Here is a 13,601-nt window from a genome sequence, read left to right on the forward strand (position 1 = left end):
TCCAAGGTTTTTTGTGGGGTGTTGTGAGCATTGCCTGTAGGAGTAAATGAATTAAACACCAACAAATATTGGAAAAAACACAATATAATATCTCACTACAGGTGGCATGTTTCATAACATTAAAAATATACATCAGTATTTTGTCTTTGTACATTTGCAAGAAAAAAATGACAACAAAACAAAAAACCTGCAACCGTTCAGTGAAAAAGACGGGATCGTTGTATTAGATGGAACTGCACAAAAAAAGGCAAATACACTGTAGTGACAATTTAAAACAATTGTAAGGAACTGAATGAACTCAATAACGAAAGACAAACGAGTGTACCGAGCTCAATTGAACAGGGGCTCAAGATTAAACAGAAAAGCGACTAAAATCTGCAGACTTTCGGAGGATTTTAAACTGCACTGTGCTACCTTTAGTACACAGCATCAATTTATTGCTACAATAAATTGGAAAAAAAAGCGTTATTTTACTGCATGTGAGGCTATCAAACCAATTTTTACACTGCATATAGTGTTTTTCCATGGATTTCCATCATTTACAACTTCATCAGTGCTGGATGACGCGGCCAAACGTTTTTATCTGGAGGCACTTTTACAAATACAATTAAATTACACATGCACAAAATTATAAAGTATGTTGTTTTGTTTAGAGATAACGGAACGTTGAGACTTTGACAAACTCAATGTAAAAAAAATATTATGTAACGGACTTTAGGTTAGTTGCAGGGTTGGGTAGGGTTACTTTAACTTGATTACTTTCAATTACTTTTGTATTACTCCAATACCAAATATGCTAATAAAAGACAAAAGAAACTAAATATGAATAAAATTATGACTCACAACACATGGTAAGCTTTCTCTCCTGGCTTTGATCTCCGACAAAACTAACGTAAAATGCGACAGAAACAAAATGAAAATAAATCCAAACAGCTTGCCAACATCATTTTTGCCGTTCCATGTATTCAGTTACTCCCCAAGCCTGCACAAAATTTAGTCATTTTATTCATATTTAGTTTCTTTTGTCTTTAATTAGCATATTTGGTATTGAAGTAATCCAAAAGTAATTGAAAGTAATCAAGTTAAAGTAACCCTACCCAACCTGGTTAGTTGTCAGAGAGTGTTAAGAAAACTTTAACACTAAAATGAATGACAAAACGTCCTTTGATCCACGTTTAACAGAAAATCAGGATTTTCATAACACTTCATTCCTCCATTTAAGACTACGAGTTAAAACAACAAAGCACATGTTGAAAGGAACAAAACAAGGCAACAAACAAACAAAAACATTAAAAAACAAAATTAGAGCCAGCTCAATTCATTCAGAGTAAAGATGATGTGTGGAGAGAGGGATCTTATATATTATCCGGTTTAGTCTGTGCTATATACACGTCTTTACAATATCTTCCTGAATATTCAAGCAATTCATTGATTAGCAAAGTGAAATAGTTTTTTTTTCTCCTCTGTTGTTTCTTATTTTCAGTTGGCACTTGCTTGGTGGTTGTCCGTCAGTTGTGGTAGTCACTGTAATGTTGTATTGCAGCTTTGAGTAGCCAGTTTAAAGTCTTTCTGACGGAAAAAAGAGAGGACGAGCCTGGCAAACAGTGGAAGAGTGCAGCAAACAGTGCCGTTTTGAGTTTTAATTGGAGACCTGTGGAAAAAAAAAGACCACAGGGAACATAAATGATCAAGACCAGCCAGGGATAGGTCCAGAAAACAGGACATAAAGCGAGTTAGGAAGCAAAATCCACCCGGTTTTGTGTTCAGAGGCGGCCGTTTTGCTTCTTGCTTCCCAGTAAAAGAATTTAAAAAATGACATCACGGGGAACGCTCACGTTTATGCATCAAAAACATGTGAACCATGTACACTTTTTTTCATAGCCAAATTCAAGCACTTTTTAAAGAATTTCCAAGCCATTTTTTCGAATTCATACAGTACAATTTAAAGAAAATAATCCAGTGTGAAAGTAATTGAGAAGTAAAATTGAATGTTTGGTATAAACACAGGCAAAATACACATTTCCACAGATGCGGAGAGAATTCATCATACTTGCCCTGAAATAAATGAATCTACGTCCATGTTAAATATCACTCAAACGCAGTCTCTTGGCTTTTCCGTACACAACGTGCAACTTTTCTTTTAAATGCCCCATGCCTGTCCTCTCGCCACTCTTTCTACATGGGGGGGAAGGGAAAAGAAGGGTTAAGTCCAAAAGCTTTTTTTAATAGTGTCCCCACTTCATAGTTCTTAAAATGACAAACTTACAGCTGCATCTACATTGGCTGGTGAGTCACCATTTGGGTCTGCCAGCATGGAGATAACACTAATCATGATTGTTTCAACTGTATGGATGGGAAGCCAGCGTTCTTCGGGTTTTTCATAGCCGTACTTGTCCTCCCCAGGTTCGTGCAAAATAGAAATACATACATCTCCGTTCTTGTCAACTACAATAAAAAAACAAGCAAATCATTTAAAAGAACATTTATCATGTAGCAACTGTATGTTGCCAAACATATGAATGTAAAACATTTACTGTGACATGATATTTCACAAAACTAGACTTATGTGTATAGCAAAAGAAGAAGTCTGCTGTATTTTATCCACACGTTTTTTGTTTATTTTAGAGAGGAATTGATTTGATTATTTATTGTTGTACATGATTGGGTGATACTTATATATTTTAATTTCATATCTTTATCTATTTGACATCTATGTTATTGTTCAGTGGTTCTCAAATGGAGGTACGTGTAGCCCTGAAGGTACATCATGGCACTCCAGTGGGTACGTGTGATCCTTAATTAAATGTAAAAAAAGGGCATCCATTTTAAAATTATTTTAACTCACAAATGATTAAATGACGTGATTATTTTGGGAATGTAGCAAAAAAAAAAGATTAAAATTCAGAAGACGACACTTGAAAAACAGTTGTTAAATTTTTTTTTTATTGAATTTAATTAAAAAAAGGGAGATTAGTTTAACCCCGACATTTATCTTATTTATATTTTTCAACAGATAACTTGTAACTCTATTACATGTATTGCTACATTTTTAAGTAACCTTTCCAACCCTAACCGGATAGGTATAGATCAACACTACCCTGTATTTACTTGGATTGGATCCAGACAAAAATTCCCAGTATCTACAACCCCTGCAGCTCAGTACTTGATTTTTTGAGTATTTATTAACAACACAAGAGTTTAAAGCAGGACAGCATATAGGAGTGATACATTGCGGCAAAACTATAAGGACATTTCTTGTTAGAGCCCCATTGAAATAAGACTACATATTTTCTGCTGTTTTATATGAATATATTAAATAATGTGGTTTATTTTTTTTTCGTCTGCTTCAAGAATTTACATACTGTACATTAAAAAATTAAAAACTTTCCCTTTCCCATTGAGCCCCTAAAAGGGTTTGTTAATCTTAGACAATTTTAAAGTGAATTAAAAAAGTGCATATCCTCACAGTACTTACCATTAGGGTGCCAAATATCTGTGATGAATTTCATTTTAGGTGGCCTGAGTGGATAGTTTTTGGGAAACGTCAGATGAGCTTTAAACACACCACCTTCACTGTGAACATAAAAAAGGACGAAAACAGTGTCAATACAGTTTAGAAACTTTACAACCTGGAGAGATTAATTAACATGCTGCATAGAGGAAGCCATGACTTACTAAAGTGTGTCTGGTGGCCCAATGATAAGAACTTCCCATCTGTACAGATCGTTATCCTCAATCAGGCCTGCCGAAAATCCCTCTACAGGATTTTTATTGAGCTCTGGAGTCAAAAAGAAATTTGAAATTATGTCAGACAGACTCTCCACTTTCTTTTATTGGCTTGTCATTAACACATTATTGCCTAAGAAATGTGCTTACTTGGTTGCAGCATCAAGATCAGCGTAATACAGCAGCACAGTAATATCTGTGGCCTACTTACTTGTAATAAGCTTCAATATCATTATGGCACTGCAAAAACAGGACACCAGGAAACCTTACTATGTAATTATAACACGTGAGTCAATAAAAGATCAATATAGAAATATTTTTACCTCACAATTTAATATACACACTGACATGAGATAAAACTCATCCTCGTTAATTTTTTTTTTTTTTAGTTTTTGAATGAGTTTTGTTATATGTAGAAGTCATTCATATCCTTCTGAAAGATAATACTCTCATTTTTGTTCTGCAGTCCTAAATAAGTGATGTTTACAATGCAGGATCAGATTTATTTTTGGGGTGAATCTATGCATATTGACTCACTAACCATGCAGACTATAAACTACCCAACAACAGGCTCAAAAGCAGTCAAAGGTCAACTTTTTTTATTGTAGAAGAAAATGATGACGGTTAAAACTGGACAATGTGTAAGACCACCCGAGCATTGCATACCTCAATCTCATAAATTCTGTGAGCGCCTATACACTGGACCAAATTAAAGCTTATGAGTCTTTGCAAGCCCGCAATTATTTGGGAATTTATAGGGATCTTCCCCCCAATGTTCAATATCTAAAAGTAACATCTCCATATGTGTTTGTTCTCACTTTGCTAGTGTTTTTTTTGCACAATGCCATACGACTCCTTTGACCAGATAAACTAACCTTTTGAAAAAAATAAAAATAAATCATGCTTCACTTTACTAGTATATCGTAATGTGTTCCACCAGGCAAAATGTCAACAGCGCAAGATGTGTGACTGAAAACCTATCGATTTTGTGCAAAATATTTACATGCGACCAGTCAGTGAAAACTCAAAATACTATATTCAATAAACAGATAACTGTTGATGAAGGGTTAAGATCACAAGGACGCAATTGCTGTTAATTTACACACTTGAATAAATTATTTGCAGATTCCTTTTATCAATAGTTCCTATCACGTAATTCATATCAGAGCAACTCAAGTCAGCATTTCCTATATAATTTTGTGAGAGCCCTGTGGGGAGACAGTCCGGCAGCGTGCCCAAGGGGTATGCCCGGGGGGGCGTGTATATCTGAAGGAGGGTGGGGGGCTGTCCAGAGGCATGTTTGAAATGATCAAAAAACGTATAAAATAGGGGGAAACCGTATATGTTAGGGTGGTCCTTATTTTTCGACTTTTAAAATTTCATGCTCTGACCCCTTGAATATGTTCCAATATATACAAAACGTAATTAGGCAAAGTTTCATCAAAATCAAAGGATATTTAGAGGTCGCTCAAGGCCTCTGAAATTTTGGTATGAAAAATAAGGATTTTTCGCACATTATATCAGACCTAGTGTACAAAGTTACTTGTAACTTTTCTTGTGTTACAATTATAGGCAATGGACTGAAATTGGATGTTCTAAAACGCCGTACACATAGGGTTAAGATTTCCGTTTTTTCTCGAAAATTGCCAAAATTTTACCATTTTGGGAAATTTCAAAGTCGTTGAGCTACCTCTAAATATTATCCAAATTGTTCAAAATTGCACACAGTGTGTTTTTATCGATATAAGAACATATGCGGGGGGTCAGAGCCCAATATTTCAAAAAAAAAAATTTCGACCCCCATTAAGGACCACCCTAGTATATGTTGTATGTTATTATAAATCTATTATTGATGGGAATCCTGGTTCTTTTTAGAAAGCACCTTGGCGGGGACAGACAGACACGTACTTGCGTAAAGGGTATTCATTAGGTAACAAAGTAACGACTTCAATGTTGCCTAATGTAGCACAGTAAAAGTAGTTTTTTCTTCACAAAATTACTCAAGTATAGGGATAAAAAAATACTCCTAGAAGTACAAAATTTCCCAAAACGTACTCAAGTAAATGTAACAGAGTAAATGTATTCAGTTACTACCCACCTCTGCAACACTGAAACTGAGAACTATTGCAAACAGAACTTTTACTCATGACATATAACGAGGCTTGGCATGCATTCATATTGTGTGCATGCCATAGTCAACAAACACCATGTTAAAAAGCTACGACAGAAAAAGACGGCAGGTTTAAAAGCTACTTCAGAAAAAAAGTATTTGGAAGCAGTGAAAGAGTCAAACAAAACTAAATTGAAACGTAAATTGTAAGAATTCGCCGTGATAAATTGCAAGTTTGAGAACCTGGCGGCCCGCCAAGGTTTTTATATAGTATGGGAAACACTGCGAGCAATCGGGCCGTATTGGATGGGTGTAAATATACCAAATATTTGTGATTGACCTTGGAAATTCGGCGGTCAAAGGTTTAGTTTGACTATTATAAGACAAACGCTCCAGGCTGCGTTTCGACAACATAATGTTCACTGATCGACCAACAGGACCTATACGCGAAAAAAAAAGCCGTAATATTTGGGGTTAGGGATCAAATGCGGCAATTTCTGAAACTCGCTTCAGCCGGCGAACAGCACACTCTCCTCTGCAAAGCGTTTAGCGTGCCCGGGCCATACCCGGAGATCGCATTGGATTATGTCAGCATCTCGCGCTTCCCTCCACTCACCGTATAAAGGTACTGTATTTTCATGACCATAGGGCGCACCGTGTTAAAAGATTCAGTCTCCGTAGCTGGTTCTATCTATGTATTTAACACATACTATTGATTGGACGCGGGTTCCCTCTGCTGCAGCCGCCATTAACAACAACACAGACAAGCATACAATTGTGCGTATTTCAAAGTACAGTAGGATCAAAACTGAGTTTTGTTGTGGTTTATTTAAGTATGATTACAAAGTAAAACACACGGATAAAACTAAATCAAAAAAAGAGAGCACCATAGCGATACGCAAAGACTTTCTTCCAACTCTGGCCACCTTGCCTTATTTTCGCAGAAGCTCAGCTGGGTTAGTGTTTGTTGCTGGAGGTTTTTTTGTCATTGACTTTCAGATATCCTTGTTGCTTTCTGCATGTTTTGTCAGCCAGCCTCCAGTTTTCTGCTGATCGGTCTCGGTAACCCATTTTCAGCAGCTGGTTGGCCTACCTGTGTGTTATTTTTTGATCGCCATTGGTCGTACCATTGCTGCACCCATCTGCGACACAACGTCTGGGCATTCTCCACAAAAACTACCGAAACCTGGCTTGAAACATTCAAAACCTTTTTGACTAGTTAACATGTAAACCAATAGGGTGATTGGCCTGCTAGGGTGCTGGTGTGCTTTACATGACATCAGAGCTCAGGAAGTCAAACACGAGACAGATGGTCTTCAAAATGCATTATCTAGGAAAATAATTGGAATATACCAATTATATATAAATTGGAATATACCAATTATATATATATATATATATATACATATATACATATACATACATACAGATATCATGCAAACAAAATGTAGATATTATGCAAACAAAATGTACTATTTCCTCACATTTTGTATGTTTTAGAATTTGGAAATCCCTTTAAGTGAGGTTCTCCCTCGGTCCTCCAATTACAGAGAAACAAAAAGACGGTTCAGCCTGAAAAAACGTCGCCTTACACCAAGGGTCGGGAATGTTTTTGATCCGAAAGAGCCATGAAAGCAAAATATTTAGCTTTATTTTTTATATATATAAAAAATTGTTTCAAAACAAGGCTTGAGCAAAGTTCTTTTGTAAAAATGTTACAAAATACTGCAAACGAGAAGTGTACGTATGTCATCATCTTTCGCGCATGACAATAACAAGAGGGAAGCGTGCTGTGTGTGCAGAGATCTGTTCACCCAGGTGGTGGCGTTTTTGGGTGTTTACCGTTTGTTCTGTGGGTTATAATCTTTAAATGCCTCAACAGTGAACATAAATTATTTAATTGAATTATCTTAATTGTCAATAACATCAAAGTCTTATTGTTAAAGAGGACACCCCAGTTGCCAAAGCTAGTGACCATAATACGACTGTGTCAGATAGCAGGTAACCCGAGATTGACCATTAGCTGTGCTGTGGACAAGTTCGATGTCATCTTCAGTCCAAAATCAGCCGCCCTCAAAGATAGACAAAAAGATGGATTTAGCTTATTCACGCATAATCCAAAGACAATATTAATCAAAGTGTTATGATACGACCCGTGAGGCCAAAATTAGAATATTAATCCTACAGAATGCCTTTCACTTTAAGCAAAATAGAAAAAAAGGAGCATTTGATATGTTTTTAGGCCGGTATCAATACAATTTGGGGAAATAATGAGCTTCCAAATACAGGATTCTATAGAGACATACAGAGAAAACGGGGTCTGTTGGTGTAACACCGTGACTGGAACCTCCATCCATCCATTATCTGCACCACTTATCCTCAGTAGGGTCGCGGTGGTGCTGGAGTCCATTCCAGTTTTCTTCGGGCAGTGGGCAGGGGACACCCTGAACTGGTTGCCAGCCAATCGCAGGGCACACTTGGACAGACAATTCATTCGCTCATTCACTCCTAGGGGCAATTTGGACCGGCCAATTAACCTGACAATCATGTTTTTGGAATGTGGGAGGAAAATGGAGTGCCTGGAGGAAACCCACGCAAGTACGGGGAGAACATGGAAACTCCACACAAGGGGTTTGATCTCACAACCTCAGAACTGTGCCGCACACGCTAACCACTGCTCCGCCGTGCTGCCCTGACTGGAACCTGTTGTTGAGATTGTGTCATATACAGGATGTGCCAAAAGTCTTGGGCACATTTTGACACGTAATATTTGGAACACAATTCAGGATATAAAAACACATCTGATATATTCATAAAAATTGTAATCTCAATGTTTACATGGAATGTTCGACAATGTTTAATGTGAGCACCACTGGTATCACAACACACATCTACCCAATAGGCGAATTTTTCCAAACTCGCCCCAGTATTGCATTGTCAATGGTTGCAAAAGCTTCTCTTATTCATGCCTTCAGCTCATCCATGTCTCTATGAATAGGGGGCCCATAGACCAAACCTTTCACAAATCCCCAAAAAAGAAACAGCATGGTGTGAGACCAAGGGAGATTTGTTCAGATTGTCCAATCGATCAATTTGGCAGTGTTGTGTACAGAATCTGTCTAACCCTGAGGCTCCAGTGCGCTGGGGCCCATCCTGTTGGAAAATAAAGTTAACGGACTTTCTTACTCAATTTACCCATTAAACAGTTTTCCAGCATGTCAAGGTATGTCTCACTATTGACTATTGCTCTTTAAAAAAAGAATGATCAGTAAATTGGGATGGTGTAATAATAGTCTCTAGTTGCTAAAATATGTGGTGTGTGCAGCTCTTTGAGACTCCTTGTGATTAGGGGATCTACAAATAAGCATAACTCAACTGGACAGCTTTCACAGACATAGCACAAAAGAGTAAAGCACAAATAGCAGAAGCTTTACCAACTATTCACAAAGCAATGTTGGCACACATTCGGCCTATGTGTTGTGCGGCCAATGGTTCTAACATTGAACATTTTTAAATATTCAATGTACAAATTGTAATTACAAGCTTTCTAAATTAACTAGATCTATTCATATATCCTTAGAAATTTCCGCCATATTCAAAGTCAAAATATGACCAAGACTTTTGGAACACCAAGTATATTTTCGACCTAACCGTTTCATTTTAAGCGTCGCTTGGCTTCGCAAAGACTATATTAAGAATGTCACAAATGTTTACATGGGTCGTAGCCAATGTTCTCATTTCCGTGACACCATCAAACAGAGTCTGTTGGACCCATCCAATATGACCGTCTATTTACATTCGGGATGCGGGTGACGTCACAGGATAACTATCAATTGCATTATCAGTCAGGAACGTTAACCCCGCGAGAAACGAGGGCTAACTACAATCAGTGTTTCGGTAATGTGTGTGCACCAGCAACACACGGTAATACTGTAACTCGGGAAGTTTCACAAAAGGCTTTAAAACGCATCTAAAACTGGCAACCAGGATAATCCTTCTGTTTGACAGTGCGCGTACAACACGTTGCGTTCGACCTTTCCCTATTTATAAGAAGAGGCTTTCGTCCCGCTACAATACCGCGTCCGTCAACAATTTACCCGTACTTGTCTCCATTCCTCACGGGACATTCGCGTGAACACTTTGCGCTAGTTGAACGTCGCTGGAGTGCCAGCTAAATGTTCATTAGCAATGCAGGCAGAACCCGCTCACACCAAATGTTTTATTACCTGCGAGCTGTCTCCTGAGTAACAGCGCTGATTGAAGCTCTGTCATAGTTCGACCAACGTGATGTAGTTATTGTAAACAGTAATATGCCGAGGTAACAGTTATATTCTTGTTTGCAGCACAGCCCCGCCGTCTCTTCTATTTTCCGTTAGGCATTCTCGGCATCTCTTCTTCTTCGCCGCACCTTGCTGCAGTTCTCGCTCTGCCAACCACTCTTCTTCGTTGGTTTTTCGAGGTGCTGTGTCTTTATTGGTAAGTTGCTGCTACACTCTGTGGAGTAGTGACGTCTTGAATCCTCATGAACGGCTTATCCGGGGTCGGGAACCTTTAGATCCTAAAAGCCATCAAAGCAAAATTTTCAGATTATTTTTAAGCGAGCCATACCATATAGTTTAAGACAAATTTAAACCAAACCACCAAACCCGCTCTCTAGACAAAAAAATAATTATTCAGTGCGTTTTATTTCACTGTGTAAAAATGGAATGGAATTCCAGAGCCTATGTCCCATATCGATTAAAAATATAGCACTTAAAATGTGTCTCCCTCCCGCAGTTTCTTGAAGGATTTTGAGGCTTGTTTTGACTGTTGTTTTTGTTTTAAATAATAGTTTCAAAACAACGTGCAAGCAGAATTCTCTATTCATTCATCCATTCATTCATCATCTGCACCGCTTATCCTCAGTAGGGTCATGGTAGAGCCAATCTTAGCTCTCTTCGGGCAGTGGAGAGGGGACACCCTGAACTGGTTGCCAGCCAGTCGCAGGGCACACAGAGACACACTACACACTTGCTTATTCCCACCTAGGGACACTCTGGACTGGCCAATCAACCTGACATGCATGTTTTTGGAATGTGGGAAGAAACCGGAGTACCCGGAGGAAACCAATGCAAGCACGGGGAGAACATGCAAACTCCACACAGGAAGGTTCAATCTCATGACCTCAGAACTGTGCCGCACACACACTAACCACTGCGCCGCCATGCTGCCCCAGAATTCTTTAGTTTAAATGTAAAAAAAAAACCACTGCAAACAAAAAGGATACCGACATATTTACCTTTGGTGCAGACCGCCCTGGGCAGAGAGGAGCGTGTGCGTGCTGCATACATAGCTCCACCCACCCAATCGCTCACCCAATCAAATTGCTCTGGGTGTTTGGCTGGCGCTTTCGGGTGTTTACAGTTTGTTGTATGGGTTGTTATCATTAAGTGTCTCAACAGTGAAAATACATTGTTTAATTAGCTGACATATAAAGAATTCCTTAGGGACATACAACTTAAACAGGGTCTGTTGGTGTGATGTTTTGACAGTATTATGTTGTTGAAACTGTGCCTTATGTATACTGGACCAAACCAGGAGTAAGGTACTGTTGCATATACAAAATTAGGAGTTGCACAGAATTGTGCTACCCAAGTTTTATCTCAGAGCCATATGTATTAATGAAAAAAGCCATATTAGGCTCGCGAGGCATTGGTTCCCGACCCCTAGTCTAGTACATACCGGCAATCAAATTACATCCTGCTCGAGCACTTTAAATTGTTTTTTCTATTTTAACAACTGTGAACTACAGGTTAACCTGAATACAAAAATTTACTTAGAGCAGTGATTTTCTAACTGTGTGCTGAGGCACACAAGTGCATAATACAAGCAACATACAACATACAACTTTTTGACATTCAAGGTGGAAGGTGTTGTTTGAAGTGTCCTTAAAAAGTTCAAAGTAGAACATTTTCTCTATTAAGTGTATGTTAACTATGCCGACCTGAGCTCAAAGAGACGTTATAATTCTTTTTCCACAGAGCCTTTCTGCTTTTATCTTACTTTTAACAACTTTGTTTTGGGACGCACAACACGTTAGGTAGAAGGAAAGGGGGAGGGGGGAGTTAGAGTAACTTTATGCTCATCTTCTCAGTGTTTTAGTGCAGTCAACCCGAAAGAGTTTCATTGAGATTGTCTGAGAAATGCACGTAGATGACTGAGCTGACTGAGGCTGCGATCGTGACCTTAAGCCAGGAGATGGCGACAGTGAGTAACAAAGTTTCCAATTCTGGACAACACCTTTAAAGGACCAATACGGAATTTGGAACTTTGCTACACTTTGCCTCCATCTTCTGGCTTACAGTATGTCATCATTGGAGCCCCAGTCAGCTCGTTCATGATGCATATGCAAGTAAAGGTATTTCTTAGATGTGCTGGAATAAACCTTTACACCTTTCTCGTGGTTTGGGTTGGTATTTGGACTTTACTTGAAGCTGTCCTTTTCTTACTTTCACCATTTTCATGCTACTCTAACAAATAGAAACAAAACAAAAACCCCGTGCGGACAAACGGGACGTCACTCTCCAGCACTCTCCAGAGCCCCCATTCCTGGTGCCTAATGTATTCCGCTCTGCTATAAGAAAGATAAAAGCATATAGGCACAGTAGGAAATCAAGCATAAGGGCTTTTTATACTCAGTTCAGAATTGTTAACACATACTTAATGGAGAAAATATTCTAATTCAAACTTTTTAAGGAGACCTCACCAACGCACCCAATCTCAAAAATCGGTAAATTTCTTAAAATAATTGATAAGCATTTCTAAGGGGGGAGAAAAGCGGTAGTCCAATGTGTAAAGAGGTAGTGTTGGTGAGTACGCTAGTGTGCCTAATACCTTGTTCAGTGTGCTTCAGGAAATTGCTCACATTTATCTTTGCAACAACAATATCCACTTCAGTAGGTGTTGGCAGATTACCATTATTTCATTTTACTTATAATCAAGTAGAATATATTAAAGTTTTTTTTTTAAAACAAAATGTCAAGAAAAACTAAAACGACTCAAAGTGAAAACGGTCCCTTCCATGCTCAATTAGCTGCATTATTAATGAAATCCAAAACGCTTAAGATAATAAAATTATAAATAGTAAACATGAGAAAACAAACCTTATCGGTATTTTTCTTTGATCTGAAATGGTGTCAATTTGTATTTTCAGGTCTACCTTGCAGATTTACATCGTGCACTGTGTTCTGCATTCTGATTGGCTAAACAAAAAAGATGCTTTCTATCGCCCGAAAAGTTGGACCTCTCCACCCGCTTAACTTGCTCTGGAGCCAAATAAGAGTCTTTGGCTCCCCTAATGGCTCCCTGGCGCATTTTCAAAAATGTTTGATTATTCAAAAAAGTATGGTTTCTGTAGGACAGAACCTGAAGGTAAATGCAGTTTTCCAAAACATCCACATGATGACAGCAAAGTATTATGTAAAGCAAAGTGGATTGAGTTATTAATCCACACTGTTGTGCAACAAAACTGTCAGAATCAAAACAGGAGGAGGACCCAGATGCGTAACATTTCCCACACAAGCTTTATTTTATGGGAATGGGGCAGTCATGCGCGTGGACACAAACGCCAGTGATTCGGCGATCGCTGGGCGGAAGAAGTAAGGCAGAAGTCTGGTGTGGAACAACAGGAAGCCAGAGGCCGACGAGATCGATACCAGTTACACAAGCAAATAGCGGTCAGGATGAGACAGTCGGGATCGATACCAGACACTGGAGAACAATATCA

General features: G+C 38.5%; 1 protein-coding gene across 2 annotated transcripts; it reads right to left on the reverse strand.

Moving 5' to 3' along the window:
* Nucleotides 1-66: 66 nt before the first annotated feature.
* On the reverse strand, nt 67-10,285 carry ube2g1a (ubiquitin-conjugating enzyme E2G 1a (UBC7 homolog, yeast)). 2 transcript variants are annotated; one of them, XM_088321242.1, is made up of 7 exons: nt 10,063-10,283; nt 3,877-3,966; nt 3,676-3,778; nt 3,476-3,573; nt 2,267-2,445; nt 2,055-2,175; nt 67-1,651 (listed from the first exon to the last, which is right to left on the reverse strand). In XM_088321242.1, exons 2-6 carry the CDS (start codon nt 3,887-3,889, stop codon nt 2,089-2,091), a joined length of 480 nt encoding a protein of 159 aa, XP_088177368.1. In that variant the 5' UTR covers nt 3,890-3,966; nt 10,063-10,283; the 3' UTR covers nt 67-1,651; nt 2,055-2,088. The 2 variants fall into 2 exon arrangements, with proteins under 2 accessions (XP_088177368.1, XP_088177367.1); XM_088321241.1 differs by lacking the exon at nt 3,877-3,966 and having other exon boundaries at nt 10,063-10,285.
* Nucleotides 10,286-13,601: the final 3,316 nt, after the last annotated feature.

The sequence above is a fragment of the Urocampus carinirostris genome, chromosome 17 (assembly GCF_059441175.1).
Source record: "Urocampus carinirostris isolate Australia breed hairy pipefish chromosome 17, RoL_Ucar_1.0, whole genome shotgun sequence".
NCBI classification, from domain to species: Eukaryota; Metazoa; Chordata; class Actinopteri; order Syngnathiformes; family Syngnathidae; genus Urocampus; species Urocampus carinirostris.